The sequence below is a fragment of the Gasterosteus aculeatus genome, chromosome 2, assembly GCF_964276395.1.
Source record: "Gasterosteus aculeatus chromosome 2, fGasAcu3.hap1.1, whole genome shotgun sequence".
NCBI classification, from domain to species: Eukaryota; Metazoa; Chordata; class Actinopteri; order Perciformes; family Gasterosteidae; genus Gasterosteus; species Gasterosteus aculeatus.
The window spans coordinates 10,971,629-10,986,373 of record NC_135689.1 but is presented as its reverse complement, the minus strand read 5'-3'; the positions used below and the strand labels follow the sequence as shown (position 1 = coordinate 10,986,373).

The window sequence follows — 14,745 nt, the reverse complement described above, 5'->3', positions numbered from 1 at the left end:
AAAATGTGAAAAATGTTTGAAAGGTTTGAACCACTTAACTTAATTTGAGCTGTCATTTGTCTTCTTTGTACCATTGCTATAAATTTAAACTTTCCATTTTTGGCAGTGATATTTGATGTTTTAGCAAAAAATGAATTGACAGGAAAATAATTTAAAGACATTCTGAGGATGTTTGCAAACGTTTCCAAATTCAAAATGATTAGTTGCACCTATTTATTTTAAGACTTAGCATAACAGCAAACGCTATTTGCCTTCACACCCATAACCATCTTGCAATGAACTGCAGTGCAGTGAATATCTACCGTGTGTATCACTTTTTGTACCACTGGCCAAACTCCACCTGGCAGTCCCTGAGGTAATGCAATATATTAACAGACCAGTGGCACTGAAGGAAGTGTGTCTAAGCTCCATGTTGTTGGTTACACACACACACTCAGGACAAACAAAACTTTTGAAAATCTATCCTTTCATACAGAAGCGACGAATGACACAAAATATGCCAATATTCTAACTTAACTATCTGCTGCTACACATCTGTGTTTGTCAGTGTTCAGGGCAAATGTTAGCTTTGAATGAGGAATGAGTGTACACAAACAGATACTCACTCGACTGCCACTCACTCTTTGCTTTTCATGTGTCGAGGGGGAGACTGAGGACACTAGTCTCTGCTTTTCCACTATTGATTTTTGCCTTTTTTTAAGCTTAAAAAAGAGAAACATTCCATTGTCATAAGCTTCTTCAGAACTAAAAAAAAACAACAGATTTTAAACGGCAATGCCTGCGTGCAAGGGAGGGGTAAGTGAAAATAAGGCAAAGAAGAAGGCAGGAAGTAGTGGTAAGTGTGTGTCATGGCCGGGTGTGGATGGGGCTCTTTGTGTTGTGTGCTGTGCACAATGGGACAATGATGGGATCTATATGCATCATGGCTAATCGACGGGAGGTGGGTGTATGTGTACTACATATGGAACAAATAAAGTGTCCCTCTTTGTCATCAGGATCTGTAGATAAAATCAATGCACGTGTTTCCTCTCAGTAAGTAAGCTGGATGCATTGTCTAAACAACATTCAGTGTATTGAGTGTGCATAATAGATTTTATTAGTACATTGTCACACAGCAACAAGCCTTCGTACAGTGTGATCAGCGGGAGCTGGTGTTGAATTGATGAAAGTAGTCCTTGCTGGGTTTGTTGGTGTATAGCTTCTTGTTCAGGTACTCCTGGCTGGGGCACACAGAGACACACACAATCTAAAACCGAATCCTACATCACAGTACTAAAATATATTTGCAGAATGGGGTCTGAATAGTCAGTGCTCACTGTGCCTGTTGCTCTCTGGCCAGCTGCATGTTGTAACGGGCTGTTTGAATCCTCTTCTGTCTCCTCATCTCTTCTGCTCCCCTTTCCCCCTCCTCTGCTTCTCTGGACAGCTTCAGCAGCTGCAGTTCGTAAGCTACATCCTGTATCTTTTGAGCTTCACGTTGTCTCTGAGGACAGAAAGGAAAGGGTCTAAATGCTGAGTGGAAGTCTTACTGTATATGGAATAGTGCATTTAAAGCTTAAACATTACTCAAAGTCTGCACAATAAATTGGAGTTCGGAGATGATTCATAGGATAAGATGGAAGAAAAAACAGCAAATTTATCGTTGGACCTTAGACTCATATATGATTTAACTGCTCCAGGCCTCTTAAATGAAATAAATCCTCTTTGGTCGCAACGTTTAGAGACATGCAACGTGTGAAGAAAGGTTTACAGGTACACAAATTAAAGGGGAAAAAGGAATACATTAGTAGAGGAATATAATAATATAGTTTTGAAGATAGAAATGCCCAAAAGAGGAGCTTTGAGCAAAGCAGGATGTGGTTGGGCTGTGAACTCCTCACTGTAAGCTTGCACTGTGTTTTAGGGTCACTCAAGTACCTGTCTCTCAAAACGCTGTTCTTCTCTCTCCCTGTGGATGGCGCTCAGCTGCTCAGGGCTCATCCCCTTCCACCTGTCCACCAGAACCAGTGGGCGCCTCCCTTCTCCAGTCTGTCTCGCCCCCTCTGCACACTCAGTCATCATATCGGACGTCAGAGTGTGCCACATCTCTGCTACATCCTCTCTTTCCTCGCTCTTCTGCTGCACCTTCAGTGCTTCTGCCCGCTCTGCAGCCTGTGGGGAGAAGTACATGACGGGGCCTCACCACTGATGCGCGGACAGTTGATTGATCATTCCCTTGGTGGATAGCAGGAGATTTACAAAACCTAACCTCTAAAATGTGGTCACTCCTAACGTAGAGCCAAGAGTCAGCCAAATGTTGAATATCCCCCTGAGATCCACTCAGCTGTGTTTGCTTGTGCATTGTGCATGAGAGTGGTTATTAGAGAAAACACATAATTGTCATGAATAATACCATGACCTGAAGGATTTATAATGATGCTTCCCAATGGAGGATTTAGCGGAGTGAGTTCTGGCAAATGAGGAGTGTGCTAAATGGAGGCTTTTAAGAACAGACAGGGCTCACGCATACATCAATGTAAGCAGTGTAACCATCCATGTTGCTTGGTACCAACTAATGTGATGGCCGCCCTCCTGCGGCAAGTGTGTGTACGCATCACTTCACGTTTTCAATTAGCAATTTCCATTTCAAAATTCCACACGAGAACACCATGTGTGGGCTCAAAACCCCAGTGGGTTTCGCTTTGAGCATCCACATGATGTGCATGTGGTGCGTGCATCTGTGTGTCGATGTGTATGTGCATTGTGCACACGTATGTACTGTACCAGAGATTGATTGTAGTTATCAAGTGCGATGCAGGCAGCTTTCTTGCACTCCTCCTCTAGTGCACGTAGCTGAAGCCCCCTGAGGTCCTGATGCACCAGCTCTCTGCCTACCAGCATCGCTATGAAACACACACAAAGCTCTTCAATGGCACACTCACACATCCATGGCAACACTTTGAGATGAGCATCCATCAATGCCACCTGGCATTGAGGGCTGTGCGTAGGAGTGTGCGATTGTTTGTGCAGGAAAGCGTGAAGCACGTGTGTGATTTACAGAGGCTTTAGCATGCAGCATATTAGCTCACCAATGGTAACAGGGTGTGTGTACTTTGTTTGTCACACCTCACCTTTGTGCTTGTCTCCCAAAAGCCTCCTCTCATTGTCCTCCTTCTGTGTTCGCAGATCTCTCTCTGTCATCTTCACTTGTTCTCGCCGCCTCTGCTCTTCTCCGATACCCTCTCCCTGTATGACACAAAACAGGGGTTAAGGCAATTCAATCATTTATTTTATTGATTGCTAGGTTTTGTCCCAAAGGTTTTTAGATCGACACACGGGTCCTACCTGGAATATTGTCATACTGGCAGGCCCCAGCTCCCCCTCTGGAATGGTGACCCCGAATGCCCCCTTCAGGCCAGACTTGAGATTCACATCGCTTGAGTCCTCTGCACGTTGACGAGTGGCCCAGTACTGGGTCAGGCCAGTGTGTAAAGCTGCTTGCTTCTCTCTTTCATCGATGTCTCGCTGAATCAGTGCTTTATCGTGATATTCTCTCAGCTGATCTGCAATGCAGTGAAAATAAAGAGACTTGTGATCAATGCTTATTAGTGGTGAATGGTGATTTCAGAAATGGACATAACCTAAGGCAATATGCCTTTAGAAGAGTCCGTGTTAATAGGTGTTCAACGGATTCAATTCCTCACTGGTTCTCAAGATTCACATATTTTACCATACGCTTTGTCCCGTTGTTTCTCCATGTTCTGCTGATGTTTTTTCTCATGGACCTGTTGGTTGAGAGCATCAAGGTCGAGGCCCAACACACGCTGCCGGGTGTTGAAGATCCGGGCCTTGCGTGCCATTTCTGCAGTCCTTCGCCTCTCCAAAGCCTTTTCTATGGAGGAGTCTGAAGGCAAATCCGCTTTGTACATTTTCTCAGTTTCTAATGAAGAACGGAAAGAGCAGACACAGCATTACAGAACTGGTTATTATCGCTGGTAGCTTTGCTTTAAAGAATACAGTGTACCCAATTGACCATCAGGCACTGAACCTTATGATTCGATCCTATTCTGACCTGACAACACACCAAAACCTGTAGGTCTCGACTCTTTTGGGGAGGTATCTTAAATGTGCAGACGGAGACCGTTAATCTTAAGCAATACTTACATTTAATGTAATAAATTTAGCTGGACAAATGTGCTTAATTAAGGGTCTTAGCAGGGAGAAGCACGGAACAGCCCGGTGAATCCGTGTCGACGGTTTGATCCCGTTTTGTTGTGATGCCCTTGGTAACCATGGTTACCCACGGTATTTGCAGCTGCATGCTTAGTGCTTTGGTCACAAACCACAACAATGAAGTGGACCGGAATCAAGCACTAAAACTAAGATAATGTTTATATATATTCTAAATGGGCTTTTTGACGTTGGTGGTTAGCAGTACCGCGGTCATGAGAGCCGCTGCTGGTAATCTCGCGATAAACTATGAGGTTTCGTGTCTCGCGCGCTCGAGCGTCTTCCTGTGAGATTGTAAAATGGCGCATTGTTGTCACCGCCGCACCGCGTCTATTTGTTTAGGATTATGAAGCTATTTAGATTATTAAACTAAACATGCACTTCATAATGGGACATACGCATAGGCCAGCAATAGATTGAACAGAGCGGTTCCTTTATTTGCGTGCATACACCGTCTTCGAGCTTGTTTGCTCGGTAAACATCGGTTGGTACCATTAGCTAGCGAGCTAACATTTTACTAGCTATAGCTGCAATATTCACTGTTTTCTTTTTACCACAACAACGAAGATGGGTTATTTAAAATTGATAGAGATTGAGAACTTCAAGTCGTACAAAGGAAGACAGATCATTGGGCCTTTTCACAAGTTTACTGCAATCATCGGACCCAATGGATCTGGTATGTTATGATTGCAAATATTAACTTGCGGCTAATGCAATTTCTAGCTAGCATCGACGAACTGTAAACACTGCAGCCATGTCCCGTTATCTTTAACGTTAGATGTTATAACCTGTATCGTAAATATGATGTATGTCTGACTCACTCAACACAGTTGAATAACGTTACATGTCGTTCTAATTATATTGCTGGCTAACGTTACCATTCTGCAATTAAATTTACTTTAATTTTGTGACGTTATGTGTCGTAACAAAAATTAATACAATGTTTGTGTGCAGAACAATCACTCTGTAGTGGTCATGATAATCAAATCTTTGCCTCATTAATATACTCGCATTTCTTCGCAACGTTATTTTTTGTAATTTGTCATATTTGAAAATGTGATTTGAAAAAAAAAAAAATGTAGCATTAGTAAAACGAACTGGTCGAAATGTCTCTCCCTCTCAGCCTTCCAATGAAATCTCACTAACTATTGCCTTTGGAATTAAGTTATCAGATTTAAACCATCGCCTCTAAAACAAGTACACTCCACAGATGTGACCCTAATAAACCTGTAACTCATAAGTATATGTATTTCTGTTTTCATATTAGATTTGTTTATGTTTGTCAACATTCTGAATGCTGTTGCAGGAAAGTCCAACCTTATGGATGCCATCAGCTTCGTGTTGGCAGAGAAGACAAGCAATCTGCGTGTGAAGACGCTCAAGGATCTCATCCATGGAGCACCTGTCGGAAAGCCAGCGGCCAACAGAGCTTTTGTCAGCATGGTGTACCAGGAAGATAACGGAGAGGAACGCTCCTTCACAAGGGCCATCATCGGTACGAACCGCCGTTCATGTGGTCACGTTGACTTGTGCGCTTCAACCTGCGTTCTCTTGAAATGAAAAACATCATTTGACAACTGTCGTCTTTCATTTATATCAGAAATTTGAAGTCATGAACTTTGTGTAAATATGGCCAAGCACGGTTGCAAAACTGAAAAAGAAAACTATTGCCAGTACTCGTTGTAAAAAAGTGCCTAAACTACAGAGAGATCTTAAGTCCTAATCTCTGCACAGCTTTATATGTGTCATTATATTGTAAACTATTAGTTAGGCAACACATGATTTTCTATAAATATGTTTATTATAAGACAATAGGCTTACCTTATTGCCTTTGATAAGTCAATGTGCAAATTCTTTAACTCCTTTACTGTGCATCAGGTTCCTCCTCTGAATACCGTATCAACAACAAGGTGGTGGGCCTGCCTGAATACAGCGAAGAGTTGGAAAAACTTGGCATCCTCATCAAGGCTAGGAACTTCCTGGTCTTTCAGGTGAGACGGAAATCCTAAAAATCTTTAGTTAGGTTAGGTTCCTTCATAGTTCTTCTAAACTAAGACAGCGGTTTCCGATCAGACAGTCATGCTTTACATTAATCTCAGAACATCTCATTTGGACAATTTAAGCAGAGAACTGGGTTTTTTTTCTGTGTTGAATCCATTTGCGGTAAAATGTAATTCCCGGCCTTTTTCTCCTTTCAGGGAGCTGTGGAGTCTATTGCCATGAAGAACCCTAAGGAGCGTACAGCTCTGTTTGAGGAAATCTCACGATCTGGAGATCTGGCTCAGGAGTACGAACGCAGGAAGAAGGAAATGGTGAAAGCAGAAGAAGACACGCAGTTCAATTACCATCGAAAGAAAAACATTGCTGCTGAGCGCAAAGAAGCCAAGCAAGAGAAAGAGGAGGTATGTGCTTTAATTAATTCTATGTATTTGTGCCCAGCTTGGATTGGAAATGAAATGCGTCATATAACTTTTGTCATTTTGGAATTTGACTCAATGTAGAGTTTAGTTGGTGAGCTGTGACTCCAATTAGGTTTACAATTAGTTTATTCTTTCGTTGTCTGACATATTATTTTTAACTCACTGGCCCTTTATCTCAACCGTCACACTCTTGAACAGCAGAGTTTTGATCCCAGTGTTGTCTGCCTCTGCGGCCATCTTTCCGACAGGCTGAGCGTTACCAGCGTCTGAAAGATGAAGTGGCCAGGGCCAGTGTTCAACTGCAACTTTTCAAGTTATACCACAACGAGACGGAGATTGAGAAGCTAAACAAAGAGCTGGGCCAGAGAAACAAGGAGATTGATAAAGACCGTAAACGGATGGACCATGTGGAGGAGGAGTTGAAGGACAAGAAGAAGGAGCTGGGCCGACTGATGAGGGAACAGCAGACCATTGAAAAGGAAATCAAGTAAGTGACAGCTACGTGGGAGCCCACTCAGACCTGGCTGGACCTACTCCCCAAATGCCATTTAAAACCTACGACTTTATTCATTACTTTACGAATCTGCCCACAGGGAGAAAGACTCAGAGTTGAATCAGAAGAGGCCGCAGTACATCAAGGCCAAAGAAAACACTTCTCACAAGATCAAGAAGCTCGAGGCAGCTCGCAAATCATTGCAAAATGCCCAGAAAATGTACAAGAAACGCAAGGGGGACATGGATGAGCTGGATAAAGAAATGAAGGCAGTGGAGCTGTCCAAGCAAGACTTTGAGGAGCGGATGGAGGAGGAGGCACAGAGCCAGGGCCAGGATCTCACCCTCGAAGAAAACCAGGTCTGGTATTCAAACGTTGAACACATTAGATCAAATCTTTTAGTTGATGAAATTGAAATATTGGTACTAATTCTTAATTCATACTGTATTAAGATTGCAGTAGAAATATTAGAGTATCATACTACCTGACTACTATATTTATTTTAAAAAGAATTCATGCTGGCACATACAGTAATCAAATTAGAGAAAATGTGCTTTCTTATACCTAGTTGAGATGGCTTTAGACCAACTGCTGATTCTCCCCTCGCAGGTCAAAGCATACCATCGCCTGAAGGAGGAGGCTAGTAAACGGGCTGCCACCCTGGCTCAGGAGCTGGAGAAGTTCAACCGCGACCAGAAGGCCGACCAGGACCGCCTCGACTTAGAGGAGAGGAAGAAAGTGGAGACGGAGGTAAATAATCGTCTGTTACAAACCCAATTGATTGAGCTTACTTGACTGCATGCAGCCAACTGTTGAATTGTTTCTTCCCAGGCAAAAATCAAACAGAAAATACGTGAAATTGAAGAAAACCAGAAACGTATTGAGAAATTAGAAGATTACATCACCACCAGCAGGTAAACTTCTTATTTTTGGATTGTTTGAACTGTGCAATGTTCATCTTATTGATCCACATTTTTTTCCCATCCACTGTTTTGTCTTGTTCCCCCTCAGGCAGTCACTGGATGAGCAGAAGCGCATGGAGGAGGAGCTGACGGAGGAGGTGGAGATGGCAAAGAGGAGGATTGATGAGATCAACACGGAGCTTAACCAGGTGCTTAATAAATCCACAAGGAAGCAGAAGCAAATAACTTCTCATGTTATTTCAGTGTGCTATATTTGAGTTCATGATCTCTTGTTACCTCAGGAGGTAATCAGGAGAAAACTTCTCCAAATTTCTCCATGTACATCAATAAATGTGTCTCAATGCCGAAATCTGTGATCAGAAAAATAAATGACAGTTAGGTGAGCTGGTCGAGCTGGAACTGACATGTCATTCGTTACACCTGTGTTTGAGAAGCGAAAATATCGTCTGGGAAAAACTCTATAATGAATCCAATCATTTTTGGCGATGGCTGCAGGTAATGGAGCAGCTGGGAGACGCCAGGATCGACAGGCAGGAGAACAGTCGCCAGCAGCGCAAGGCTGAGATCATGGAGAGCATTAAAAGACTCTACCCCGGCTCTGTGGTAAGACTCGTGGGACAGTATTGGGCACACTATCATGTCATGTTCCAGCTGGTGTTTCCCTACGTTATGTAATGAAAATGTTGACTTCTGATTAGTAAAACAATGCTGCTTTGTCTTTGTGCAGTATGGTCGTCTGATCGACCTGTGCCAGCCCACTCAGAAAAAGTATCAGATCGCTGTGACCAAAGTGTTGGGCAAGAACATGGACGCCATCATTGTGGACTCGGAGAAGACGGGCAGAGATTGTATTCAATACATCAAGGAGCAGAGAGGAGAGCCCGAAACCTTCCTTCCTCTTGACTACCTCGAGGTGAATACATGGAAGTACAGATGGTCGAGTGATTAAACACCATCGAGTGTCAATCCTATATTATAACATAAAACTCCAATGAACTTCAGGAGGAAGAGGTCCGTGTCGGACATGAAATGTATCTAATGTAGATGTGTAACCGTTAACAAAATACACGGTTCTGTCAGAGTTTGATAAAGTGGAAAAGGAACCCAACTGCATAAAAATGTCTTTATTTTGTGCAGGTGTCAAATACAAAAAAGTATCACATTGCGCCCATCACTCTTATTTAAGCACAATTGATGTTCATATCAAATGGAGGGGGAGAAAAAGAACATCCTCTAATTCCTCCTTTCTAATTTGTTCCGTTCATCTAACAGCTACTCATTGAAATGCCATTTTTTCGGGTGCCTGGTTCAAAACTAAAGTTTTTACAGTCAAGTATAAAAGGTTATTCAGTTCTAGCGCCTGAGTTTTAAATGTGCTTTCTCTTGTCTTATCTCAGGTAAAACCAACGGATGAGAAACTAAGGGAACTGCGAGGAGCCAAACTGGTGATTGATGTGATTCGCTATGAGCCTCCCCACATCAAGAAAGCCCTCCAGTATGCTTGTGGCAACGCGCTGGTCTGTGAGAACGTGGAGGATGCGCGGAGGATCGCCTTCGGAGGGCCATACAGACACAAGGTATTCCACCTAATTTAGTCAATTAACTAACGTTTTACATATCTAATCAACATTTCGTGCCAGGAAGGTGGAACATTGTCCTCCTGTGGATGAGAATTGTGTCCATTCTTCCACCTAACCCCCCCTCGTGTCCCTGTCTCCAGACGGTAGCCCTCGATGGTACCTTGTTCCAGAAGTCTGGAGTCATCTCTGGAGGAGCCAGCGACCTGAAGGCCAAGGCCAGGCGCTGGGACGAGAAGGCGGTGGACAAGCTCAAGGAGAAGAAGGAGAAACTCACTGAAGAGCTCAAAGTAAACTTTCATTCCTATTGCTCATCTTGAGCAATCTTAAAGTGTGAATTTGATTTCTAACTACAGTCAGTGTGAAATATTGTCTTTTTCCACTTATCGTCTGTTCTTCTGTAGGAGCAAATGAAGGCCAAGAGGAAGGAGGCCGAGCTGCGTCAGGTGCAGTCTCAGGCCCACGGCTTGCAGATGAGACTCAAGTACTCACAGAGTGATCTGGAACAGACAAAAACCCGCCACCTCTCCCTCAACATGCAGGTACAGCCTGTGGTACAACCCGCTTTGCTTATTTTGTTGCTGCTGGTGACGGTGCATTTAAACCCGGATCCATTCGCGTCTTGCAGGAGAAGTCCAAGCTCGAGAGCGAGTTGGCAAACTTTGGCCCTCGCATCAACGACATCAAGAGGATCATCCAGTCACGCGAGATGGAGATCACTGACCTGCGAGACCGCATGAACCTGGTGAGACTGACCCAAAGTGACGTCCATGTAGAAGCCTGTCTATGAACATGTAGCTTTGCTGTAATGTCTATATATGTGTGTCTGTTTTCCAGGTGGAGGACGAGGTGTTTATTGAATTCTGTAAAGAGATTGGAGTGAGGAACATCAGAGAGTTTGAAGAGGAGAAGGTGAAGAGGCAGAACGAGATTGCAAAGAAGCGGTGAGTGCAGCGATGAGTCACTTCAAGCGCAAAGTCTTGTCACACGGTTCTTTTTGCTGGTTTCCTGCGTTGTTTTAACCTGCACGTACCACATGCCACTTCAGTCTCGAGTTTGAGACCCAGAAGACCCGCCTGGGAATCCAGGTAGACTACGAGAAGAATCAGCTGAAGGAGGACCAAGAGAAAGTTATGATGTGGGAGCAGACCGTCAAGAAGGACGAGGCTGAAATAGAACGACTGAAGAAAGTAAGTCAATGAATAAATAAAGTGGAGGATAAAATGGTTACTGATGATCTAGTTCGTCATGTTGATTTTCACTTGTGTGACTCTGCACCTGTCTGCAGGAGGAACACCGGCACATGAAGATCATTGATGAGACAATGGCACAGCTGCAGGACCTCAAGAACCAGCACCTCACCAAGAAATCTGAAGTCAACGATAAGAACCACGACATGGAGGAGATCCGCAAAAAACTGGGTGGCGCCAATAAGTCAGTGGCCGCAAACACATTCCGTCTTTTAATATACTGCGATATATATTATGAGATAAATCTTACCACTGTTCTGTTTGTGTGTCTTCCAGGGAGTTGACTCATCTCCAGAAGGAAGTGACGGCCATTGAGACCAAACTGGAGCAGAAGCGCAGTGACCGTCACAACTTACTTCAAGCCTGCAAAATGCAGGACATCAGGTTGCCTCTTCGTTCCGGAACGATGGATGACATCAGCCAAGGAGAGGTACACACAAACCCACCTGTACCAACCTTCCCCACAGCTGGGAGTGAAACAGAAAATGAATGTTTCTTTTTGATTACTTAACGCAGGGCAGCTCCCAGACAGAGGAGTCCAGCAGCCAGAGGACATCCAGCACTGTCCTCGCTAAAGAGGCCCTCATAGAGATCGACTACAGCAACCTGTCTGAAGACCTCAAGGTGGGCGCTGCACACGTCTCACATGTATACAGTGCAACTGGACCACCTGCCCGCATCTTATTTAACCATTTACAAAAGAGGAAGTTTGAAGAGAAGGGATCTGTGTAGTTAAACACAGCTATTGCAACTGGCTTAAGTTGACCTGTTATTGGTGATTATTAAAAACTGCACCGAAAATAAACAATACACAAGCTCAGTATGATGGATCCAGCTGATTGCTAATGCATTCATTCACTGCCAAAATGTGATTTAAACAGACAGGAAAATGTAGCTGAACCAAGTAGTTCTCTCATAACTGGAGTATAATTCATAGCACGCAGTTTACAACAACAAGGACATCATGTTTTTTTTATTCACATTCTGAAGAACTGACAATCATTTTATTTATCATTAGAGAATGTATAATTTATGATCCATGCACTTCAATTTGAGTTAAAATTGCACTTTCTTAATTTGAAATGAAAGTCAGTTGTTGACAACATACAGACTTGTCTAGACTACTTCAATTCATATAACACTAAATCATATTAAAAGTTGAACGATGGGACGTTGCGTACCTTCGCAATGAGGACAGCTTCTCTAACGGGTTCCACTTGAATACCCCGGTCCCACAGGACGCACTGTCAGAGGAGGAGATCAAGGGGGAGACAAACACACTGCAGCAGCGTCTGAACGAGCAGCAAAGCATCCTTCAGAGGATCAGTGCGCCCAACATGAAGGCCATGGAGAAGCTGGAGAGTGTCAGGGACAAGTTCCAAGAGACCAGTGACGGTGAGATGGAAGGATTATGTTACAGGGTGGGAGAGAGAGAGAGAGAGATGAGTGAGATGTTGGTGCAGGTACTTTTTTTTTGGAGTTCTTAATTATGTTATGCCTTCTGATCTCATGCCTTATTCCTCTTCCCCTCGCCCAGAGTTTGAGGCTGCGCGTAAGAGAGCCAAGAAGGCCAAGCAAGCCTTTGAGCAGATCAAGAAGGAGCGGTTTGATCGCTTCAATAACTGCTTTGAGTCTGTGGCCACTAACATCGATGAGATCTACAAGGCCCTCTCACGCAACAGCAGTGCCCAGGTAGGCCAACCCTCAAATAAAAATCAATTTAATATACAATAACCTCCAAACATTCAACGCCGTTCAACAGAATGTAGATCTTACACACAGCACAGATCAGCAACCACCTCTACAATGGTCTGTCCCTCTTCTGTAGGCTTTTCTAGGCCCAGAAAACCCCGAGGAGCCGTACCTGGATGGCATCAACTATAACTGTGTGGCTCCAGGAAAGCGGTTCAGACCCATGGACAACCTGTCTGGAGGAGAGAAGACCGTTGCTGCCCTGGCTCTTCTCTTTGCTATTCACAGGTGAAACAAAAGACGAGTACAAAGTTCTTTACATGTTTGGTTTATTTACAGTTGGGAAACGATCAATAACACGTTTCCTGCTCGTCTCTAGCTACAAACCGGCTCCCTTCTTTGTCCTGGATGAGATCGATGCTGCTTTGGACAACACTAACATCGGCAAGGTCCGTGCTCCGTAGTGACTTGAGCGCTTCGTCCCTGCAGCTCGCACCACGTTTTACACGCTAACCGTGACTCACATGTTCCGTTTTCACGTCTCAAGGTGGCCAACTACATCAAAGACCAGTCGGTGCTGAACTTCCAGGCCATCGTGATTTCCCTGAAAGAGGAATTCTACACCAAGGCTGACTCACTCATCGGTGTTTATCCAGAGGTGTGTTTGTCAATATCATCTATAAAAAATATGCAAAATAGGAAATAACGCTCACTATGGCGTTTTTAAGAAGGTCTTGTAAAGTCCTAAAAACAATTTAATTCAGTTTTCCATTAAACTCTCTGTCGCTTAGTGTTTTTTCCTGTTGCTATGGACGGTCGTCCATCTGCACCACTAGATGGTGAAACTGTGGAACGTCCAGGCAGGTTGATTTAGTGTCTATTTGGCAAAAACTGTCATAGAAATATTAACAAATATGAAAATTGTTTGTCAATCCATACATCAATTGCATCAACCCATTTGTGACCAAATCAAGTACTTATATAAGTAAAAAAGTAATTAAAAAAGTGTATATAATTTATACTAATGAATGTAGTTGATAAATAATGTGCCTTGTTCTTCAACATTCTTTGACCTGTAAAAATATTATTACACATTGGTAGGTAATTACCATGGAAAATGTTCATTATAGGTTTTGAGAAGTCATAATACGTGTCATGTCATTTTGAACATGGCTTCTCTAAAACATGTTGCTGGTCCTGTCAGAAAGAATTCAGTATCTTGAGCTTTTGTTCAATTAATCCACATTTTATGAATCTGCTGTGGACATGAAAAAAGTATTAAGTGCTTTTCTTTCTCTTTCCTTCACAGCAAGGAGATTGCGTCATCAGTAAAGTGCTAACCTTTGACCTCTCCCAGTATCCCGACGCCAACCCAAACCCGAATGAATAATGCGAGCCCCCCCAGTTGGGCGTTCTTTTGATACTCTCTCTCTCGCCTGTGAGCCCATTCTGTAGACAGATTATGTATTCCTTAGGTCCCACATGTTATTTCCTATCCTTTTTTATAGCTGGTTATTGTTTGAGCTGTGCTGCAGTACAGAGTTAGTGAGGGTTCCTGTTACTATGAGGGGAGGGGGGGGGGGGGGGGGGGGGGTTGTTGTATAGTCCGCTACAACCAGGATGTATGTACATTTATAAAAGACTGCCCCGTTTTCAATTTGGCCGTTCTCGAGGATTTATCACAACCCATAAAATATGTTATCAGGTGCAAATGACAAAGAATCAAACCTTTTTAACTGACTGTAGAATTTGTATCATGTGGTAAAATGTGTTGAATTTACCTGAAACATGTTTTTCTTCTCGGAGCTTTTATACTTTTGACAGCCCTCTTTCCAGTGGTGTGCTCTAAATACTGTTGTGTGTTCTACAAAATATATTCGTTTTCATGTGCTATTTTTTTTTTTTTAAAAGCTTAATCAGGAAACTGGTGTTACTGTATGGTGGATACATTCCCTCGCCTTATGGCTGTAAACTCAGTAAGCTGCAATGACATCATGGAGCTTTGTTAAAGATGTCAGAGGTGCTGAGGTTGTACGAATAATGAGTGATAATCTGAATCAGCTTTAGGAAAACCATTCTGTCAGTCCTGCTTTGTTGCTTATTTCAATAAAAAAATGAATAATTTATTTCCCTTACTTGGTTTAAACATTCAAACAAGTGCTGCTTGTTTGAATGTGAGTG

General features: G+C 43.2%; 2 protein-coding genes across 2 annotated transcripts; one reads left to right on the top strand and one right to left on the bottom strand.

Annotated features, from left to right (window-relative positions):
* Positions 1-1,073: 1,073 nt before the first annotated feature.
* Positions 1,074-4,442, bottom strand: ribc1 (RIB43A domain with coiled-coils 1). Its single transcript, XM_040192952.2, has 8 exons — positions 4,144-4,442; positions 3,710-3,919; positions 3,325-3,542; positions 3,111-3,225; positions 2,764-2,882; positions 1,918-2,151; positions 1,317-1,483; positions 1,074-1,220 (listed from the first exon to the last, which is right to left on the bottom strand). The coding sequence occupies exons 2-8, from the start codon at positions 3,906-3,908 to the stop codon at positions 1,139-1,141; spliced, it is 1,134 nt and encodes a 377-aa protein (XP_040048886.2). The 5' UTR covers positions 3,909-3,919; positions 4,144-4,442; the 3' UTR covers positions 1,074-1,138.
* LOC120829082 (structural maintenance of chromosomes protein 1A) lies at positions 4,343-14,690 on the top strand. The gene is made up of 26 exons (XM_040192895.2): positions 4,343-4,885; positions 5,516-5,704; positions 6,088-6,200; positions 6,408-6,611; positions 6,878-7,116; positions 7,223-7,481; positions 7,732-7,872; positions 7,954-8,036; positions 8,134-8,233; positions 8,541-8,648; positions 8,773-8,958; positions 9,443-9,622; positions 9,766-9,912; positions 10,027-10,164; positions 10,251-10,367; positions 10,460-10,566; positions 10,671-10,812; positions 10,911-11,056; positions 11,149-11,302; positions 11,389-11,496; positions 12,111-12,267; positions 12,410-12,564; positions 12,701-12,852; positions 12,944-13,013; positions 13,112-13,222; positions 13,874-14,690. The coding sequence occupies exons 1-26, from the start codon at positions 4,777-4,779 to the stop codon at positions 13,952-13,954; spliced, it is 3,696 nt and encodes a 1,231-aa protein (XP_040048829.1). The 5' UTR covers positions 4,343-4,776; the 3' UTR covers positions 13,955-14,690.
* The last annotated feature ends 55 nt before the right edge of the window (positions 14,691-14,745 follow it).

Coding starts and splice junctions, on each gene's coding strand:
- ribc1 (XM_040192952.2), bottom strand. CDS start 3,908: ATGTACAAAGCGGATTTGCCTTCAGACTCCTCCATAGAAAAGGCTTTG. Junction 3,226..3,324: donor CCAGTATGACAATATTCCAG/GTAGGACCCGTG, acceptor TGTGTCATACAG/GGAGAGGGTATCGGAGAAGA. Junction 2,152..2,763: donor ATAACTACAATCAATCTCTG/GTACAGTACATA, acceptor TTCTCCCCACAG/GCTGCAGAGCGGGCAGAAGC.
- LOC120829082 (XM_040192895.2), top strand. CDS start 4,777: ATGGGTTATTTAAAATTGATAGAGATTGAGAACTTCAAGTCGTACAAA. Junction 4,886..5,515: donor CATCGGACCCAATGGATCTG/GTATGTTATGAT, acceptor ATGCTGTTGCAG/GAAAGTCCAACCTTATGGAT. Junction 12,853..12,943: donor CTTCTCTTTGCTATTCACAG/GTGAAACAAAAG, acceptor GCTCGTCTCTAG/CTACAAACCGGCTCCCTTCT.